Below are 19,247 nucleotides of genomic sequence, written 5' to 3' on the forward strand. Positions count from 1 at the left end.
CATCCATCCATCCATCCATCCATCCATCCATCCATCCATCCATCCATCCATCCATCCATCCATCCATCAGGCAGGCTGGTGAAGGATGGATGAAGGATTGATGGATTTGTTAGAAAGTTTTGCAGTTGAATGGTCAATTTCTTGTATTGTATTTTTTGACACCTTTGCAGTTTTTCCATTATTGTTAGAAGTGGTCTAGTCCAATCATCAGTTGTAGAAAGACTGTATCTGTCAACATTTCTAATTGAATTGAGCCAATTAATTGGTTTTGTCTCCACTTGCTGTCTCTACTGCCTCCATGTTTCCTCATGTTGGCATTAAGACCCGATCATGTTTTTAATATTTTGCATCTTTATGTTTCATGTTTTTTATATTTTGCTGATAATCGTCCTGATTGGTCCTTCAGGCCTCCGGTGAGTCGAGCTGCACGGCAGCCGGAGAAACTACAGAAGAACAACGTGAGCAAGAAGAAGAGACAGGTGGAGGTAGAGCAGCCATCTTCATCTTCATCATCTCTACCTTCATCTTCATCGTCTCTACCTTCCTCTTCATCTCTACCTTCCTCTTCATCGTCTCTACCTTCCTCTTCATCGTCTCTACCCTCCTCTTCATCGTCTCTACCCTCCTCTTCATCGTCTCTACCCTCCTCTTCATCATCTCTACCCTCCTCTTCATCGTCTCTACCTCTCTTCATCATCTCTACCCTCCTCTTCATCGTCTCTACCCTGCTCTTCATCGTCTCTACCCTCCTCTTCATCGTCTCTACCCTGCTCTTCATCGTCTCTACCCTCCTCTTCATCGTCTCTACCCTCCTCTTCATCGTCTCTACCCTGCTCTTCATCGTCTCTACCCTGCTCTTCATCGTCTCTACCCTCCTCTTCATCGTCTCTACCCTCCTCTTCATCGTCTCTACCCTGCTCTTCATCGTCTCTACCTCCTCTTCATCGTCTCTACCCTCCTCTTCATCGTCTCTACCCTCCTCTTCATCGTCTCTACCCTGCTCTTCATCGTCTCTACCCTCCTCTTCATCGTCTCTACCCTCCTCTTCATCGTCTCTACCCTCCTCTTCATCGTCTCTGCCCTCCTCTTCATCATTTCTACCCTCCTCTTCATCGTCTCTACCCTCCTCTTCCTCACTGTGTTTCTCAGGACCTGGTTCTGGATCACGTCTTTGGGTTCAGAGGCTTTGATTGCCGGAACAACCTTCACTACCTGAACGACGGCTCAGACATCGTCTACCACACTGCTGCCACGGCCATCGTCCACAGTCTGAGCAACGGTACCGACCCAGCCTGACCGGGAAACGCCTGATCTGGACCGAACCCGACTCGCTCCAGTAATAAACTCCTTTCTGCTCTGCAGGAACTCAGAGTTTCTACCTGGAGCACAGCGACGACATCCTGTGTCTGACCGTCAACCAGCATCCCAGATACAAGAACGTCATTGCTAGCGGACAGATCGGTACGGTGACGTCCTCACCCTGACCATGTCCTCCTCACCCTGACCTCCTCACCCTGACCTCCTCACCCTGACCTGCTGACCCTGACCTGCTGACCCTGACCTGCTCTCTCTCTCTCTGCATGGCTCTGTGTTTCTCATCTCTACTCAACCAGCTCTGCTTTTACTTTCCTGTTTATTTCTACTGACAAAATAAAGAAACAAGAACAAGTGAAAAACTTGGAACTGTAATCTAACGAGTGGGAAAAAAACGTAAAATGTTTCAAACTTTTGCTCAGATAAAAAAAATAAATATTTTAGAAACGTTTTCCTGTGACTTGCAGATGTTATTTATGGTTCAGCTGAAACTGATGTTTCCATTTAGTTTTATATCAGAGGCAACTTTAGATTCCTGCTGAAGCCACAAGGCTAACCCTGAATCTAACCCTAATCCTAACCCTAACCGTAATCCTAATCCTAACCCTAACCCTAATCCTAACCCTAACCGTAATCCTAATCCTAACCCTAACCGTAATCCTAATTCCTGGTGAATTTGATAATTTTCTGCAAATATAATAAACCTGTTTGGTTTATTGATCTGCACAGGAAGGTGGAGTTAGACATTAGAGGACTTCTAGTACTAATGACTGTTTATTTTTATCAGTATTACTGTAATAGATGTTATTACAGCATTTATCAGTTTCTACTGCTTTAAACTACCAGTAGTTTTGTGAACGCTCCTCAGTGCCAGAGCTGGAAAACCTGAACTAAACTTATTGTTTTCTAAACTCCTATTGATTATTAGAGAACTGAACAGGCTGAAATGGTTTCATGCATTCAGAATGAAAACTGTAACTGCTGAGCATTTTGTATCGTCTACTAATGAAACTCGACCACCGACTCAGGAAGAAACTGTGAAATGAAACCTTCTTTCCGTTTCATGTTTCTAGTCTTAAATCAACTCTCAGCAGGTTTTTATTTGTTTTTGTTTATGTGTTTTTTGCTGGCCTTGTTGCCTCATCGCTCTCACAACTCACCAGGTGACGTCGGTGAAATCCCAGGTAAATTATTCACCAACCTGCCGCCGTCTCATCTCAGCAAACAGCCTGAAGTCCACAGGAAACCTGCTGAGGGATTATAATCTGGGAATATTCCATCATTTAAACTTAATTTAACATGACCTGTTTATATGTTTCCAGGATGAACTTTCATTTTGTCTGAAGGGTTTGGATTCTGTGTTCTGCTGGTTCTGGTTTCAGGGTGTTTGTCGGCTGCTCTCATCCTCATCCTGCTTGGTTTGCGCTGAATCTTTGCTGCTGTTGTTTGACCTGCTGACCTCACTTCCTGTGTGTTGTCGCTCATGCAGGTACGAATCCGTCCATCCACGTCTGGGACGCCATGAGCAAACAGACTCTGTCCATCCTGCGCTCCAGCCACGCCAAAGGAGTCGGATACGTGAACTTCAGCGCCACCGGGAAGCTGCTGCTGTCTGTCGGAGTCGACCCTGAACACACCATCAGCGTGTGGCGCTGGCAGGAAGGTCTGGACCAGTTTACCAGCAAACCAGTAACACAAACAAAGCTTCATCTAGAACAGCTTTGTTTTACTTTTAAAGTTTTTTCTTTGTAAAAACTCACCAAACATGACCAAAAAATTAAACAAAAATTTATTTAAAATTATATTACAGAATTAAATGATAATTTCTATAAACAATAGATAAAAGGAAAATAAATAAATGTAGAAATATGACTAAAATATTCATGTTACACATTTTGATTCTCTTCATTTTTTTAATAAATTACGTTATTTGTATTTATAAATTCAATCAAAAATCTATTTGCTTCCATCATGTTATAAACATTTGACTAAAATTAGAACAAAAACATGTCAAACTAAAACTGAACATTTAGTTTTGGATGTTAATTTGCTAAATCTGTGAACCTAACAGGTTAAAGTAAAACTATCTGATAGTTATTATTTATTCCTTTATGACCCGTCAGCAGGAACCAGAACCGTTTCTCTTTCAGGGTCCCGGGTTTGCAGTAAAGCCGGACATCCGGACCGGATCTTCGTGGTGGAGTTCCGGCCGGATTCGGACTCCCAGTTTGTTTCTGTGGGAATCAAACATGTGAAGTTCTGGACTCTGGCTGGAGGAGCGCTGATGTATAAGAAAGGCGTGGTGGGGTCAGTGGAGGCCGGCCGGATGCAGACCATGCTCTCTGTGGCCTTCGGTGCTGTGAGTTTTCTGCTGTTTCTCAAACCCGGTCCGGGTTTTCCTGGTGTCTCTACAGGTGGATGTGATGCAGAAACCTTAGATCACCTGGTTATTAACAAACAGGTAAACGACTGATCTCCGCGTTTGTTCCCAGAACAACCTGACGTTACCGGCGCCATCAACGGCGACGTGTACGTGTGGCGACATCACTTCCTGCTGCGGCTGGGTGGCGAAGGCCCACACGGGGCCGGTGTTCACCATGTACACCACGCTGAGGGACGGACTCATCGTCACCGGAGGGAAGGAGCGGCCGTGAGTGACGCGCTGCTTCAGCCTCAGAGGAACCGGAACCAGACGGTTCTAAAACAGACTCACTAGTTTATTAAAAGGTTCTCCTGAGAACTACAGAGTATGATGGAAACTCAACCTTTGATTGTTACATAAAGTTATGAAGTTTTTCTTTCTTTAAAAACAAAGCTGGAGTTTTGCTTCAATTCTTTCATGTTTGAGAAATCCTTGAATCTCCAGGGCAACCAGTCAACTGGTGAAAACGCCTGGGTGGACCTAGCCCCGCCTTCAAGACACGGCTCCACCTCAGAGCTGAGGTTTCCAAGCCACCGCCCTCCCCTGCTCCTTCAGACTAGCCAGCAGCTATTAGCAAACAGCTGCTGAGCTCGTTATAGGAACTGCTGCTCAGAGCAACCTGGTAAAAATGATAAAGCGTTAACAGAGGAGCCATGTTGGATAACTTCCTATTATAAAATGTTCTTTCATGGTACTGTTCCTTTAAAGATGCTTCTAGTCCATCAGGATCAGGTTTTTTCAGAATAAAACATGATTCTGTTATGCTGAAGAGAAGAGTGTAAAACCTTCACCTGATGGATGTTTGAGTTGTTCTGTCTGAATCGATGCTCTGGATTCGCCCATCAGGACCAAAGAGGGCGGAGCCGTGAAGCTGTGGGACCAGGAGATGAAGCGCTGCCGGGCCTTCCAGCTGGAGACGGGTCAGCAGGTGGAGTGCGTCCGATCCGTTTGCAGAGGAAAGGTCCGACTCCCGTTTCCCTCCATCCTCCTGCTGCTGCTTCCTCCTCACCAGCTCCTCTTCCTCAGGGGAAGATCCTGGTGGGAACCAAGGACGGGGAGATCCTGGAGGTCGGGGAGAAGAACGCGGCGTCCAACCTGCTGCTGGACAGCCACGGCCGCGGAGGGATCTGGGGTCTGGCCGCCCACCCAGGCAAAGAGCTCTGCGTCACGGCCAGCGACGACGCCACCATCAGGCTGTGGGACCTGAGCGACAAGGTGACGCGCCGCCATGATGCCGGAGATTATGGCAGCGCAAACAGGATTTTATGTCTTGGATACAATTGATAAAAACTGAAACATGGATCATTTGCTGGCTGATGTCCAGATGATGGTTTTGTTGTCAGAAACTCCTGAACAAAGTGTGTGTCGGCTTCGCCGCTCGCTGCGTGAGCTACAGCTCAGACGGAGAGATGCTGGCGGTCGGGATGAAGAACGGAGAGTTCCTCCTCCTCCTCTCCAACTCCCTGAAGATCTGGACCAAGAAACGAGACCGCAGCGCCAGCCTCCAGGACATCCGGTAGGAGGTCCAGTCAGAACCAGTCAGAACCAGTTAGAACCAGTCAGAACCAGTCCAGTCAGAACCAGTCAGAACCAGTCAGAACCAGTCCAATCAGAACCAGTCCAGTCAGAACCCAGTCCCAGTCAGAACCAGTCAGAACCAGTCCAGTCAGAACCAGTCAGAACCAGTCAGAACCAGTCCAGTCAGGACCAGTCAGAACCAGTCAGAACCAGTCAGAACCAGTCCAGTCAGAACCAGTCAGAACCAGTCCAGTCAGGACCAGTCAGAACCAGTCAGAACCAGTCCAGTCAGGTCCAGTCCGGTCCGGTTCGGTCCGGTTTAAAGCTGAATGAGTTTAATGTTTCAGCCGCAGACAGAAGCTGAAATGTTTCCTGTTTCCTGGTTCTGGTTTCAGCTTCAGTCCGGACCGGCGCCTGCTGGCGGTCGGATCGGTGGAGAACACTGTGGACGTTTACGATCTGAGTGGTGGACCGGTTCTGAGCCGACTGGGTTACTGCAGCGACATTCCTGCCTTCGTCCTGCAGCTGGACTTCTCGGCAGACAGCTGCTACATTCAGGTCCGGTTTGACCCAAACGGCAGAGCAGTAAGAACCTGCTGGGTCCAGTCGGTCCCCGTCAGGTCCTGTTGGTTCCTGGTCTCTGGACCCGGCCCAGCGGTTCTGCTGGGTTCCTAACGGCTCCGTGGTGCCTTCAGGTGTCGACCGGAGTCTACCGCCGGCTGGTGTTTGAGGTTCCTTCAGGGAAGCTGCTGAGCGACCAGAGCGCCATCGACAAAATCACCTGGGCGACGTGGACCAGGTAACCTTTGACCTGACCTTTGACCTGACCTGAACCGTCAGCAGCTGCTGCTGCTCTGAAGCTGCTCTCCATTCGTCTCTCCAACAGCATTCTGGGAGATGAAGTTCTGGGGATTTGGCCCCGAAACGCAGACAAAGCCGACGTGATCTGTGCGTGCGTTTCTCACGCCGGCCTGAACCTCGTCAGCGGAGACGACTTCGGATTGGTCAAACTGTTCGACTTCCCCTGCACTGACAAGTTTGTGAGTTTCAGTATTTAGCTGATCAACAGATGGACTCATCATCATCATCATCATCATCAGGAGCTCCAGGTTTTAACTTAAAAATAAGTTTTTAAAATTTATTGCTAACTTTCTGATTAAATAAATAAAAATCAAACATTTTCCAGTTTCACACCAATAATCTGATAAAAGTAGGTCTGATTCTGGTATGAATATCTATAAATAACTGCTCAGGTCAAAGGTCATTTACATCAAAATTACCAAGTTACTGTCTGTTAATCCTGCCTGATAAGGTTTGAAATAATAAATGGTTTCGGTTAGGGTCAGGGGTCAGGGTTCAGCGCCGACATTCAGAACAAACAGAAAAAGTTTTCAGTTTAACAAGAATCCAACCTGACAGTTAAATATTTTACTAGATGAACTTATTAAGGAAAAACTCAACTAAACTGAGAAAATGAAATTCATTCCTGTTTTTAACAAGCAGGAAAAGTTTTGAATGTCAGACTCACTTTATTCGGTTCACCAGGATGATGACAGTGGGAGAGAATAACTAGTGTTTTGTTGTCCCAAATAGATCATCCAAGATGTTTTACATAGATTTATAATATTAATGCAGATTATTATCAATAAACCATCTCAAGACTCTTTACAGTCAAACTTATTTCAATCCTTTATACTGAAAGGTTTCAAGGAAAGAAAGTACATTTCTATTAAACTTGGTCACAACTTGTCAAGAATATAAACTTGTAAAGGTCTGTGGCTGTTTTCTTGACGTTGGTTCTGGTTCTGGTTCTGGTTCTGGTTCTGTTCTGACTTCAGGCCAAACACAAGCGTTTCCATGGACACGCGCCGCACGTCACCAACATCCGATTCTCCCACGACGACCAGCAGGTGATCAGCACCGGAGGAGACGACTGCAGGTAAGACCATCACTGATCAGACCCAACCGGACCCAACCGGAACCCTGACCAGAACCAACCAGAACCCTGACCGGACCCCTGACCAGAACCAACCAGAACCCTGACCGGAACCAATGAGACCCAACCGGAACCAATGAGACCCAACCGGAACCAACCGGAACCAATGAGACCCAACCGGAACCAACCGGAACCAATGAGACCCAACCGGAACCAACCGGAACCCTGACCAGAACCAACCGGAACCCTAACCGGAACCAATGAGACCCAACCGGAACCAATGAGAACCAACCGGAACCAACCGGAACCAATGAGACCCAACAGGAACCAACCGGAACCAATGAGACCCAACCGGAACCAACCGGAACCCTGACCAGAACCAACCGGAACCCTAACCGGAACCAATGAGACCCAACCGGAACCAATGAGAACCAACCGGAACCAATGAGACCCAACCGGAACCAACCGGAACCAATGAGAACCAACCGGAACCCTGACCAGAACCCTGACCAGAACCCTGACCAGAACCCTGACCAGAACCCTGACCAGTACCCTGACTAGAACCCTGACTAGAACCAATGAGAACCAACCAGAACCCTGACCAGAACCAGGCAGTACCGCTGTTGGACTCATCCGTTTAATGAATGTTTGTGATTTAGAGGAATCAGAATAAACTTTCTGGGTTGAAGTTTCTTCATATTAACTTTTTTCTGATTCTGGTTGTTTAGATAAAATTTAATATAAAACTATTTAATAACAACTAAAGTTATTTTTAAAGAACATAAACAACCTTTAATAGATCCTTCAGTTTTGCTTCTTTTATTTAAACAAAAAAATGAGTTTCTCTGTTTATTTAATTATTGAAAGACGAACAGAAAATATAAAAGTCCATCATAAATTAGTTCAAACTTTCATTAGAAATAAAATGTATTATGAAAATAGGATTTAAAAATAAGAGACAAGTTTGTGAGTTTTCTTGAAATAGAAACCTGCTCCCAACTTCTAAATATAAAACTAAATAAAACTTATTTAGGTTTATTTGAACTTGTTTCCATTCCAGCCAAACTGTTCACACCAGATTCTGTTTTTTTCAGCGTATTTGTGTGGAAATGTCTGTAAACGTCGAGTTCTGAAGAGCCTGAACAGAACCAGAGACGATCCAGAGCAGCTCAGCGTTTCTCTCCCACAATCAGCCGGATGGACGGTGGATGGACGCTGGACAGACTGGACAGACGCTGGACAGTCAGTGGTTGGACGTTGTGCCTCTGACGTTCAGATGTTCTTCTCCTGGGATCGGACCGGACGCTGCAGCGCCTCCTACAGGTGGAGGAAAGTCTGTGGTGAATTCAGTGGATCAGAACCTCTGAGGTTCTGAGAAAACTCCTAACTTCACTTGTGGATCTGTTTCCTCATCAAACACTTTAAAATGACCCTGCAGGCCTCCGTAGAGATCCAGATCTGTGCTGCGCTCCGTTGACCTCTGAACTCCAATCTGGAAACGTTTTCACTCTGAACTGGGGTCCAGTTTAAAGAAGAGAACCAGTTTGATCCTGATCCTGGTACTCAGTCAGCAGACTAACTGTTAGCTAATGCTAATAAACAGAAACAGTTTTATTTCACCCAGAACCAGAACCAGAACCAGAACCAGAACCAGAACCAAGGCATCAACATGATGATGAAACTGGATCAGAGGCTGAAACCACTTTAAACTTGTTTTCCTGAGAAAAGCAGCTGATAATCTGGACATCGTCTCCTGAAGTGCCTTTCTGGACCTTTCTGCCTGTTGGTCTCATTTATTCTGGACCAGAACCGGGCCAGAACCGGGCTGCAGACGTTTCAAATCTTTGTTCTCTGTCTGCTGCTTCTCTCTGAATGGACAGAAAAAGATTGATGCTTTTAGTTTGAATCCCATCCAGAGCCTGGAGTTCAGACCCAGAGACAATAATAGCTGGAATATTTCATGTTTTTATGCCTGATGACTGGATGAATATGAACTGTTGCTGTGAAACGAGTCAAAGACTCTAGAAATTATAGAAGAAAGAAATCAGCTGGTTATGTTAGTGGAATGTTCCTGTCAATGCAAACACACACACATGTACACACACACTCCCACACACACACACACGCACACACTCACACACAACACACACTCACACACACACACACACACACAGAAACACACACACACGCACACACACATGTACACACACACACACAGACACACACATGTACACACACACACACACACATGTACACACACTCACACACACACACACACAGAGAAAAACACACACACACGCCCACATACACACAGACAAACACACACACACACATGTACACACACACACTCACACACACACACACACACACACACACACTCACACACACACACACACGTACACACACACACACACACACACACACGCACACACTCACACACACACACACACGCACACACTCACACACACACACACACACACACACACACACACACTGCTGCAGACAGCCAGTTGTGCGGTAAACTTATGAGTTTTTTGTACGTCGGTTCATGTATCAAGTTTCCTCCAGAATATTTGCATGAAGCAGATCAGTTTTTGTTCTGTCCAGTTTGAACCAGCTGCTCATATTTATAGAAACTTGTTGTGAATATATAAAGCTGATTTTTTCACATATTCCTGTCTTCTTAACCTTCACACAGTTCAACAGTCATCTATACATTAGAATGATATTTTCTCTGCCTGGACAGATGAGAGATGGTTCAACATCCTCTCACATGTTATTTGTTTCTCCTCCCTCAACTTAATGAAACCTGAACATGTAGAAATCTGTTCAACATATCAAACACTTTACGTTCTTGGAAAAATATAATTATTAGAATTATTATTATTATGATAATCATGTCTCTCCTTCTCATGAAGACTTCATCAAACTCCATCTGATTTCACTGCATAGCGTTACAGGCTCACATTTACTTCCATCTCCTGAATGTTTGTTGTTTTTATTTTGGCACCTTTGACAGATCCCTGCTGGTGTGTGTGGTGTGTGGTGTGTGTGTGTGTGTGGTGTGTGTGTGTGTGTGTGCAGGGGCCACCAGCCCAGGTGTTTTATCTGGGCTGGTGGCCCCTGAGACTGATGAGTGGCGTGTATGAAGTTTTGAAGTACAGGTTCTGGAAGGAAAGAGAACCTTCCTCTCGGGACGGATCCACCCAGAGGCGACGGAGGTTTTTGTCCGGCATGAAGTTTGTTTTCTTTGATTTGTTTCTGGAAATAATTTATATAACAGTCCTCACATTCAGTGGCGGAGCCAGAGGGGTGGCCGGGGTGGCACTTGCCACCCCCAACAGAGCCCTGGCCCCCTAGTGCCACCCCACTGGAAATGGTCATTTTAAAATATAATACTTATGAGATCAGCAAAGATTTCCGACTGTCCCTGAAGGCAGCTCGATGCCGGACGCTGTTCATTGGTTAAACTGACATGTAGTTCCTGCTTGATCCAAAACACATCCATGGCTTAGAGTTACACCGTCAGGAGTTCTGCAGGTATTTCCATTTTACCGCTCAGCTGTAACCGCTGTTACCTTCCTAATGAGAGGGGCACTTGTCATACATTTTTAAAAAGATAAAAAAAATGGTTGTGTACCGCTGCGTAGTGCCTCGTTTATTATATTAGCCATGCTAGTGCTGATAGATCGTGTTTTAGACAGATTCTAACATATGTTTTAGTGATATGCTGCCATCTAATGTTTTATATCTCCCAGTTCTTGCTTGAAATGTGTAAGAATATGTGAAAAACCATTAAGTTTTATAATGACTGAAATATAAGTAGGCTATGTCATATGAAAGCTTTGAATTATAACCTAACTAGTTATATTAATTAATTTTGAACGAAAGGAAACAAATATTTTTCCTTCGTTCCATGGAACGGTCCATTTGTATATGGACCCTCTGATAAAGCCTTGCTCACCCTTTGGCCCCCCCTTGGAAAAAAGTCTAGCTCCGCCACTGCTCACATTTACTTTTGTTTCAAACCCTTCCTGTGTGGCTCCTCGACACGCTTCGTGCCGAGGCTTCGAAGCGTGAAACCAATTAAACTGAGTGTTACAACATTGACATGGTTATATTAGTTGTTTTTACCGAGAAATCGATCAGAAGAGACGTGAAAATGATCAGATCCGCCTCTTTGGCCTCTCTGGCTGTAATGCGCGCTCCCGACGCAGTGGGAACAGATTTTCACAGGGGAACCGAATTTCGCACAAGACCGGTTCCGCTGCGGTTCTGTTGGGTCTCAGTCTGTTTGGACCGTCTGAACAAACTGTAAGTTTGTTTTGTTTCCTGCTTGTTTCTCTCATCTACGCGCTTTACGGAAACGTCCCCTCCATTACTCGACACGCTTCGAAGCCTCGGCACGTCACGTAACATCAGCAGTGATAAAACAGGAAACCCCCCCGCCTTCTTCCGGAGGTATGAGACTAACGGTTCTCCGTCCCGCCACTTCCTGTTTGCTGTAGCGAGGTGCAGCAGGGAGGTGTTCTTGGCCCTCGTGGATTCTCCGTGTTCTTTTCTCTCAGATTGTTTCGCGCTGCTGCAGGTAAGTCAGGTTAAAGGTCACTGCTGAGATATATGGTTGTTTTCAATATACTACATCATCATCCAATATGAACAACATCCAAATGATGTTGCATCATCTCTACCATACGTTGTTTATTAGTGTTTGTTAGCATTTTGACCGTCATTGTGAGTTTTTATAAACAGTTTATTATAATTTCCTTTTTGTATTTTGGCTAGTCCAACTCAGTTGAATTTTATTTTTATTTTCACATTTAGGGCTGGAGTTCAGGAAGAGGAAGTTGATTTGTTTTTGCTCTGTATTGTGTTGTTGTGGCCACCAGGTGGCGTTTTTCTCATCTTGTTTTTAGTTTATGATTTTTGTGAGGAGAATTTTTTGTTGTTGTTGACTTTGGTTGAATTTGTAAAAGAAATGTTGGTAGAAATGTTGATCTGCGCTGCTGTGGGGCTGGAGTTCAGGGAGTTTAGGGAGTTTAGGGAGTTCAGGGAGTTCAGGGAGTTTAGGGAGTTTAGGGAGTTGATTTGTTTTTATTCTCCAGAATAAAAAGTTGAACCAACCCTTCCGGTGTGGTTCCGATCCGTTATTCTGTGGTTCTGTTGGGTCTCGGTCTGTTCAGGTCTTTGGACCGTCTGAACAAAATGTAAATTTGATTTGTTTCCTGCTTAAACTTTGAATCCAGGAAGTTTGTTGCTTTTTTTGATGTTTGGAGAAAATGTTCATTTCTCAAAGTTTAATCTTTTTGAGATTAAACTCAAGGATTAATCTACAGGATTATTAGATTATTGATGAACTGGAATCATGATGCTCAGCTGATGATTCTTTATTTTCTTCTTGAACAAACTGCATCATGTTTTCTTTTCCTGGAATCAAACTCTGGTTTCTGACGTTAAAGCCAGAGACATCAGCTTCCTGCTGCTTCCTGTCAGTACTTTCAAAAATAAAATAAATGTTATAATGTGGTTTATTTTAGATGATTAAATAGTCTATATGTGATAAACTATTTAACAATCAGATCAGTGAATGTAAATGTAGCTCCGTGTCTCCCTCTAGTGGCCCTGACAGTAGAAGTGCAGCAGCTGATGCAGCTTCCTCTGCCTCTCTGCTGTCTGACTGCGTTCAACTGACATGAAGCAGAGAAGAAGAGCCAATCAGAGCAGCAGCTGATCTTTTTCCAGCTCTAATGATGTAAAGACGATCAGAGCTGATGAATGATGTGTTTCCTCTGCAGGTGAAGGTAGAAAGAGCTGCAGTGGATTCAGCAGCATGGATCAGTGTGAGGACAGAGAGGAGGGAGACCCTCCCTCTAAAACCTCTCTGTGTGGGGAAGATGAGAGCCAGAGCAAAGGTCAGAGGTGAGTCACCATCTCTCAGTGTCCTTTTCACACAGCGTTCAAACTGCATCAGGCCCAAACGGTGATGAAGCTGCTGCTCCTCTTTGCTGCATCATCCAGCCTGAACAGAGCAGCTCAGCCTGGTATCAGTGTTTCTTCCAGCCAGCAGGTCCATGTTGCAGAAGCAGCAGAGTGACAGCAGCCTGTGGTTAGAGCTGGGTTCCAGCAGGACCCACAGGACAAAATCACCAACTTCAGCCCGGTTCTGGTCCAGATGGGTCCAGGATGGAAATGGGCTGGTGTGTAAACAGAACCTGACAGAATGGGTTTTAATCATCATGTTTCTGTCAGGATCCTTCAGAGACTCAAATCAGAACCAGGACCAGGACCAGAATCAGGACCAGAACCAGGACCAGAACCAGAACCAGGACCAGGACCAGGACCAGAACCAGCACCAGGACCAGAGCCCCGCTGTGTGTCCTTTAAGAGCGACCGGTCAAAGGATTTCGTCGTTAACTTTCAATCTGCTGATCTTCCACCATCAGAGAGGTGAGATGTTTCTACCTGCTGTAACCTGGAGGCGGAGTCAGTCTGAAGTGTTTTTATTCCAACATGTTTTGTCTACTGGGAGATTCTGGTGTTACTGGTTTTTACTTTGTCGTCTTTTCAACTTTTGGCATTGTGTTCAAGCACTGATCTGTTTCATGTTTAAATGATGTTCACTGTGAAGCTCTTGGTGATTTGATCAATGAAAACTGCTGTATCAATATTTCCTGATTGTTCCAGGTCCAGATTGGACCGGGACCAGCAGAACTCAGAGGCTCCAGTGGTCCGTCTGCCCAGCAGCATCAAACTCAGCTGGACTTCATATTTATGGTTTGTACATGAATCAGTCACATTTTAGCAGCAAAGCATTTCAAAGAGCTTTGCATCATAAACACAAAAACTCAGAGTTATGCAACATAGAATCAACAATCAAATCATGAAGTCAAGAGTTATCGTTAAATTCATGATTATATTTCAAATGAAACTAACCAGCTGGATTTTAGTCTGGATTCTAAGGATCTCAGGGTTTCGGCTGTTTTACAGTTTTCTGGAAGTTTGTTCCAGATTTGTGGTGCTGAAGCTGAACGCTGCTTCTCCTCATTTGGTTCTGGTTCTGATGCAGAGCAGAACCAGAACCTGAGTGGTCTGATTTATAAACTAACATCATATTTAAAGTCTCCAGCAGCAGCAGCAGCAGCTTCTGGATCAGCTGCAGCAGGAATCGATGCCACTGAAGATAAACGATGAGTTTCTCTAGATCTCACTGAGACATCAGACCTCTAGATGTTCTTCAGGTGATAGAAGCCCGACTTTATGACTGTCTTTATGTGGCTCTGAAGGTTCAGGTCAGAGGTCAGAGGTCATCACTATTCCCAGGTTTTCAGACTGATCACTGGTTGTAGTTGTAATAAACTGAAGCTGTGCATTGACTCTAGATCTATGACTCTAGATCTGTGACTTTAGATCTGTGACTCTAAATCTGTGACTCTAGATATATGACTCTAGATCTGTGACTAGATCTGTGACTCTAGATATATGACTCTAGATCTGTGACTCTAGATATATGACTCTAGAGCTGTGACTCTAAATCTGTGACTCTAGATATATGACTCTAGATCTGTGACTAGATCTGTGACTCTAGATATATGACTCTAGATCTGTGACTCTAGATATATGACTCTAGATCTGTGACTCTAGATATATGACTCTAGAGCTGTGACTCTAGATCTATGACTCTAAATAAATGACTCTAAATATGTGACTCTAGATCTGTGACTCTAGACACACTGGACCTGGTTATCAGTAAGGGTGTGACTATTTCCAATGTCTGTAAACTGATGTCGCCCTGTCTGATCACTTTGCTGTTATCTTTGAAGGTTCTTTATTCTTTGACCTGCTTGGACAAACTGTCACAAAACGTTCTTTCACAGAAAACATTTAATCAATCAATGTTGAAACTGTTTGTGCCTCAATAGGCACTGGAACAGAGGGGCTAGAGGGCCATTGGCCCCCACTTTACGGCCCTGTCCCGGCCGTCCGCTGGTCCCTCTAGACATTCACACAGGCAGCACACAGCTCTGACAATCTGTGACTGACGTCTTTCTGTGTTTCTATGCTGACAGAGATAAAACCTGCAGCTCTGAGATCTGGACCAAATCTAAGGCTCCAGATCAGAACCGCCACCCAAAGGTTGACACACATGCAGCAGCTTCGGGTCGGGTCGGGATCAGCAGCCGGTCTGACACCTGGAAAAATGCTCAGACTCTGATCCAGTTTATTGAACTGTGACAATGTTTTCTTTCTAATGGTGTTGGGATGAAATAAAAATACATCAGGCCCAATTTTATAATCCAACCCTCTCTACTATTAACATTTAGGACAAAAAAAAATCTATGATGTCAAAATGTTTTGTACGTAGTGAGTCTGTGTGAGTCCTGCACTCAGAGCCTAAATGTTGTTGGTCAGTTTACTTCTGTGAATTTGGGGCTTGGAGCTTTTCCTGTATGCTAAAAATGAACGAGTGGAGTTTGAATCCTGCTGTAGATCTAAGATTGGTTTGGTTTCTGCGGTGTGAAGACTTGAGTTCCCTCTGGCTTTGGAGCGCGGCTCTGCTGGTCTTCTGGTCTGCTGCAGTCGGTTTGACACAGCAGGACGAAGAGCAAGAACTCTCTTCTCCTTCGGGTTTTTACATCCTCTCTCCCAGTGTTGTGTTTTGGGCGACGGTGTTCATGACTTGTCAAGCATTTGATTACCTCATGGAAGGTCCCATGCCTTTCTGTATTCTGTCAACGCCCTGTGCGCTTCTGCTTCATGTGTTTGTTAACTACTGGTTTAGTTCCGGATTTCCTTATTTGGCAGTCAGACCAAGGCATGTCTCTGTACCACAGACAGTCTCTATCCTCATATTGTACGATTTCAGTCTTTTTGTTAGCAAAATCAGTTTTCGGTACAACGTTCAGCGTGACATCAAGAAACTCGCATTTTGGCTTTCATGTTGTTCTCCCTTTGTTTGGAGGACACACCCTTTTATTGTACACCAGTGTGTTCAATTAGACAGGTCACGTGATGTGACACACAATAATTCAATAATGAGGGGAAAAAAACAATAACAACAAATGAGAGCACAAAAACATTCATAATGTCAACACCCCCACTTGTTCACATTTGGGTAGCTTCCTCTGACTCTTAATATTTCAACCAAAATACATTCATAATTCGCCAAACATAAACATTTCATACTTCCTCAACTTAATCTTTGTTGCTGGTTTAGTTAGTACATCTGCAACCATTTCATTAGTTGGACAGTACTCTAGAAACACTTTTCCTTCATTTACAACTGTTCTGACAAAATGATATTTAATATCAATATGTTTACATCTTTGTCTATTCACAGGATTTTTGGCTAAGGATATGGTACCCTGATTGTCTTCATAAATCTTAGCTAAATAATCCAGACCATCCATGTTGAACAACAGTTGTTTCAAGTATAAGCATTCCTGTACAGTAGCAGCTAGTGCCATGTACTCTGCTTCACATGTAGATAGAGCTACTGTAGGCTGTCTTTGGTCTTCCATGAGACTAACGGACCATCTTTATTTAGACTCATACAGTAACCTGTTGTACTCCTTCGATCGGATACATCACCTGCCCAATCAGCATCACTGTATGCATATATAAGGTTATCACAGGCACCCCTTTTAAACATAGTTCTTTATCTTGTGTGCCTCTTAGATACCTAAAAACATGCTTTACAGTATTCCACTGCTCTGTGGTTGGGTTTGCAAAGTACTGTGTCAGTTTACTTACTACATAGCTTAAATCTGGTCTTGTACATGTTGACAAATAGATTAAGCTTCCTACTGCCTCCCTGTATTTTCTGACATCACTCATTACTTCAGCATTATCATCATAAAGTTTCTGCTCACAAGGAGTAGTTCGTGGCTTACAGTTCTGCATGTTGAACTTTTCCAGTATTTTCTTCACATACTTCGACTGTGACATTTTAACACTGTCAGCCTCTTTTTCAAAGTCAATGCCAAGAAAATGTGTCAAACTTTCCTAAGTCCTTCATCTTAAATTTGGATGCAAGTTTCTCTTTTACATCTTTAAGGATATTCGTATTACTGGCAGCAATAATCAAATCATCGACCCATATAATGATATGCACGGTTTCAGTATCATTAATCTTTGTGTAAACACAATTATCAGCAGGGTTTTGAACAAACTTGATTTCACATAGGTAGTCATGCAACATTTTGTTCCAGTTTCTGCCCGACTGTTGAGTCCATAAAGAGATTTTTGCAGTTTATACACCAGTCTTTCATTTTCTTGAGATTCCTTCTTGTAGCCCTCTGGTTGTTCAATATAAAGTTCATATTCGATTGGAGCATGTAAATATGCTGTCTTTACATCTATCTGGTGAACAAACATGTTCTCCTGTGCTACCTTTTGCATCAACACTCTGATGCTCGTCATGCTAGCAGTTGGTGAAAAGGTTTCTTCATAGTTCACACCTTTCTTTTGACTGAATCCTTTAGCAACATATCTAGCCTTGTATTTGTCTGATCCATCATTATTCTTTTTGATTGTATACACCCATTTACCCCCCACTACAGCTTTACCCTCAGGTAAGTTGGTCAGGGAAAAAGTAACATTGTCCTGTAATGACTGCATTTCCACATCCATTGCTGTAACCCACTCTTTTGCATTCACAGACGTTACAGCTTCTTTGTAGGTTTGAGGTACTCCACTTATCAGTCTGTAACAATAATCAATGTTAGCTATTTGCTCTTCATCATCAATGCTACATACATAGTCATCTAAATAATCTGGTTTCTTTCTTTCTCTGACAGGGTATCGCCTCTCAGGTTCTTCATGTTTTGTTGTGTGACTGGTACTCGCCATTGGTTCTTTTTCTATGCTCAGGTCCTGATTTACTGGAACAGCATCTGAAGTTTTGGTTGCTTTGGGACTAATTCTAATCATATCATCATCATCCAAAGTTACATCCGTCTCATTTTTCTCTCTGGATACAATTTCCACAAGCCTGTGTTTCTGGATTTTCCTGCTGTTTGGATAGTAGACCATATAAGCTGGGCTATTCTTGTCATACCCTATAAAAATGCCTTTTTCACACCTTGAATCCAGCTTTCCTTTCTCTCGTTTGTAAGTGTAACAAACACATCCAAACTTGTGCATCCTAGAAATGTTAGGCTGTCTGCCTGTCAACATGAAGTAAGGTGTTTGTTTTGTGCGATTATTAAAACATCTGTTTCGCACTACAGCAGCTGTCTGGACTGCATATGGCCATAACATTTTTGGTAACTCACCATCGATTAACATACATCTAGCCATGTCAAATAAAGTTCTCCAGTTTCGTTCTGCCGTACCATTTTGATTTGGAGAATATGGTGCGGAGGTCTAGTGTCTGATACTATTTCTGCTCAGTAATGCCTGATACTCTTTTCCTGTGAATTCTGTACCATTATCTGACCTCATACATTTAATCTTTCCATGTGGGGTCATGTCAGCAATAAACTTTTCAGTAGCTTGTACTGTATCACTCTTGTTTTTCAAAAAATATACAAAAACTGCACTGGAATAATCATCCGTGAAGGATAATGCATATCTGTGACCATCTTTTGACATTGGATCTATAGGTCCTGCTAAATCTGTGTGGACCATTGCTAGTGGTTCTTTAGCTCTTGCATCTGGCTCCATGTTCCTAGTTTGAACAAATTTTCCTTTTGTGCAAACTTCACAATATGGCATTGGTTCACCTCTCCCTTTAATTTCCATACCATGAACAACATTTTCTAGCTTCAGTACATCTCTGTAATTGCAATGTCCAAGAATCTCATACCAACCTTGTAAGTCATAACATTTTTTACACTGATCACCACATTCTTTGTCCGTCGTTTGCAAATAATACAATTTGTTACATACGTGAATGGGGAACTTGGTATCGTCTCTGAGAAGAACGTTCTTTCCTTCTTTGAAGATCACCGTTGCTCCGCTGGATGTTGCAGCTTTCACTGAGAAGATGTCCTGCGGATGAAGGGATGTACAATGCGTTCCTCAGCACCGTTTTAAGATGTCGACCTCTGTTGTCGA

At 43.8% G+C, this 19,247-nt stretch overlaps 1 protein-coding gene and 1 pseudogene across 1 annotated transcript; both read left to right on the forward strand.

Annotated features, from left to right (window-relative positions):
• LOC129354224 (echinoderm microtubule-associated protein-like 6) overlaps positions 1–10,010 on the forward strand; it is a 37,991-nt pseudogene extending 27,981 nt beyond the window's left edge.
• Positions 10,011–11,700: 1,690 nt separating this feature from the next.
• LOC129354219 (protein IMPACT homolog) lies at positions 11,701–18,036 on the forward strand. The gene is made up of 5 exons (XM_055023739.1): positions 11,701–11,778; positions 12,986–13,109; positions 13,440–13,637; positions 13,875–13,964; positions 17,987–18,036. The coding sequence occupies exons 2-5, from the start codon at positions 13,085–13,087 to the stop codon at positions 18,022–18,024; spliced, it is 351 nt and encodes a 116-aa protein (XP_054879714.1). The 5' UTR covers positions 11,701–11,778; positions 12,986–13,084; the 3' UTR covers positions 18,025–18,036.
• Positions 18,037–19,247: the final 1,211 nt, after the last annotated feature.

This window comes from Poeciliopsis prolifica, unplaced genomic scaffold (assembly GCF_027474105.1).
Source record: "Poeciliopsis prolifica strain line A6 unplaced genomic scaffold, Auburn_PproV2 SCAFFOLD106, whole genome shotgun sequence".
Classification (NCBI taxonomy): Eukaryota; Metazoa; Chordata; class Actinopteri; order Cyprinodontiformes; family Poeciliidae; genus Poeciliopsis; species Poeciliopsis prolifica.

Bases quoted from the DNA above. Each gene is read 5' to 3' on its own strand.
- LOC129354219 (XM_055023739.1), top strand. From the start codon at position 13,085: ATGAGAGCCAGAGCAAAGGTCAGAG. The intron at 13,110-13,439 runs GTGAGTCACCAT...TGTTTCTGTCAG, and splicing joins AGCCAGAGCAAAGGTCAGAG to GATCCTTCAGAGACTCAAAT. The intron at 13,638-13,874 runs GTGAGATGTTTC...TGATTGTTCCAG, and splicing joins GATCTTCCACCATCAGAGAG to GTCCAGATTGGACCGGGACC.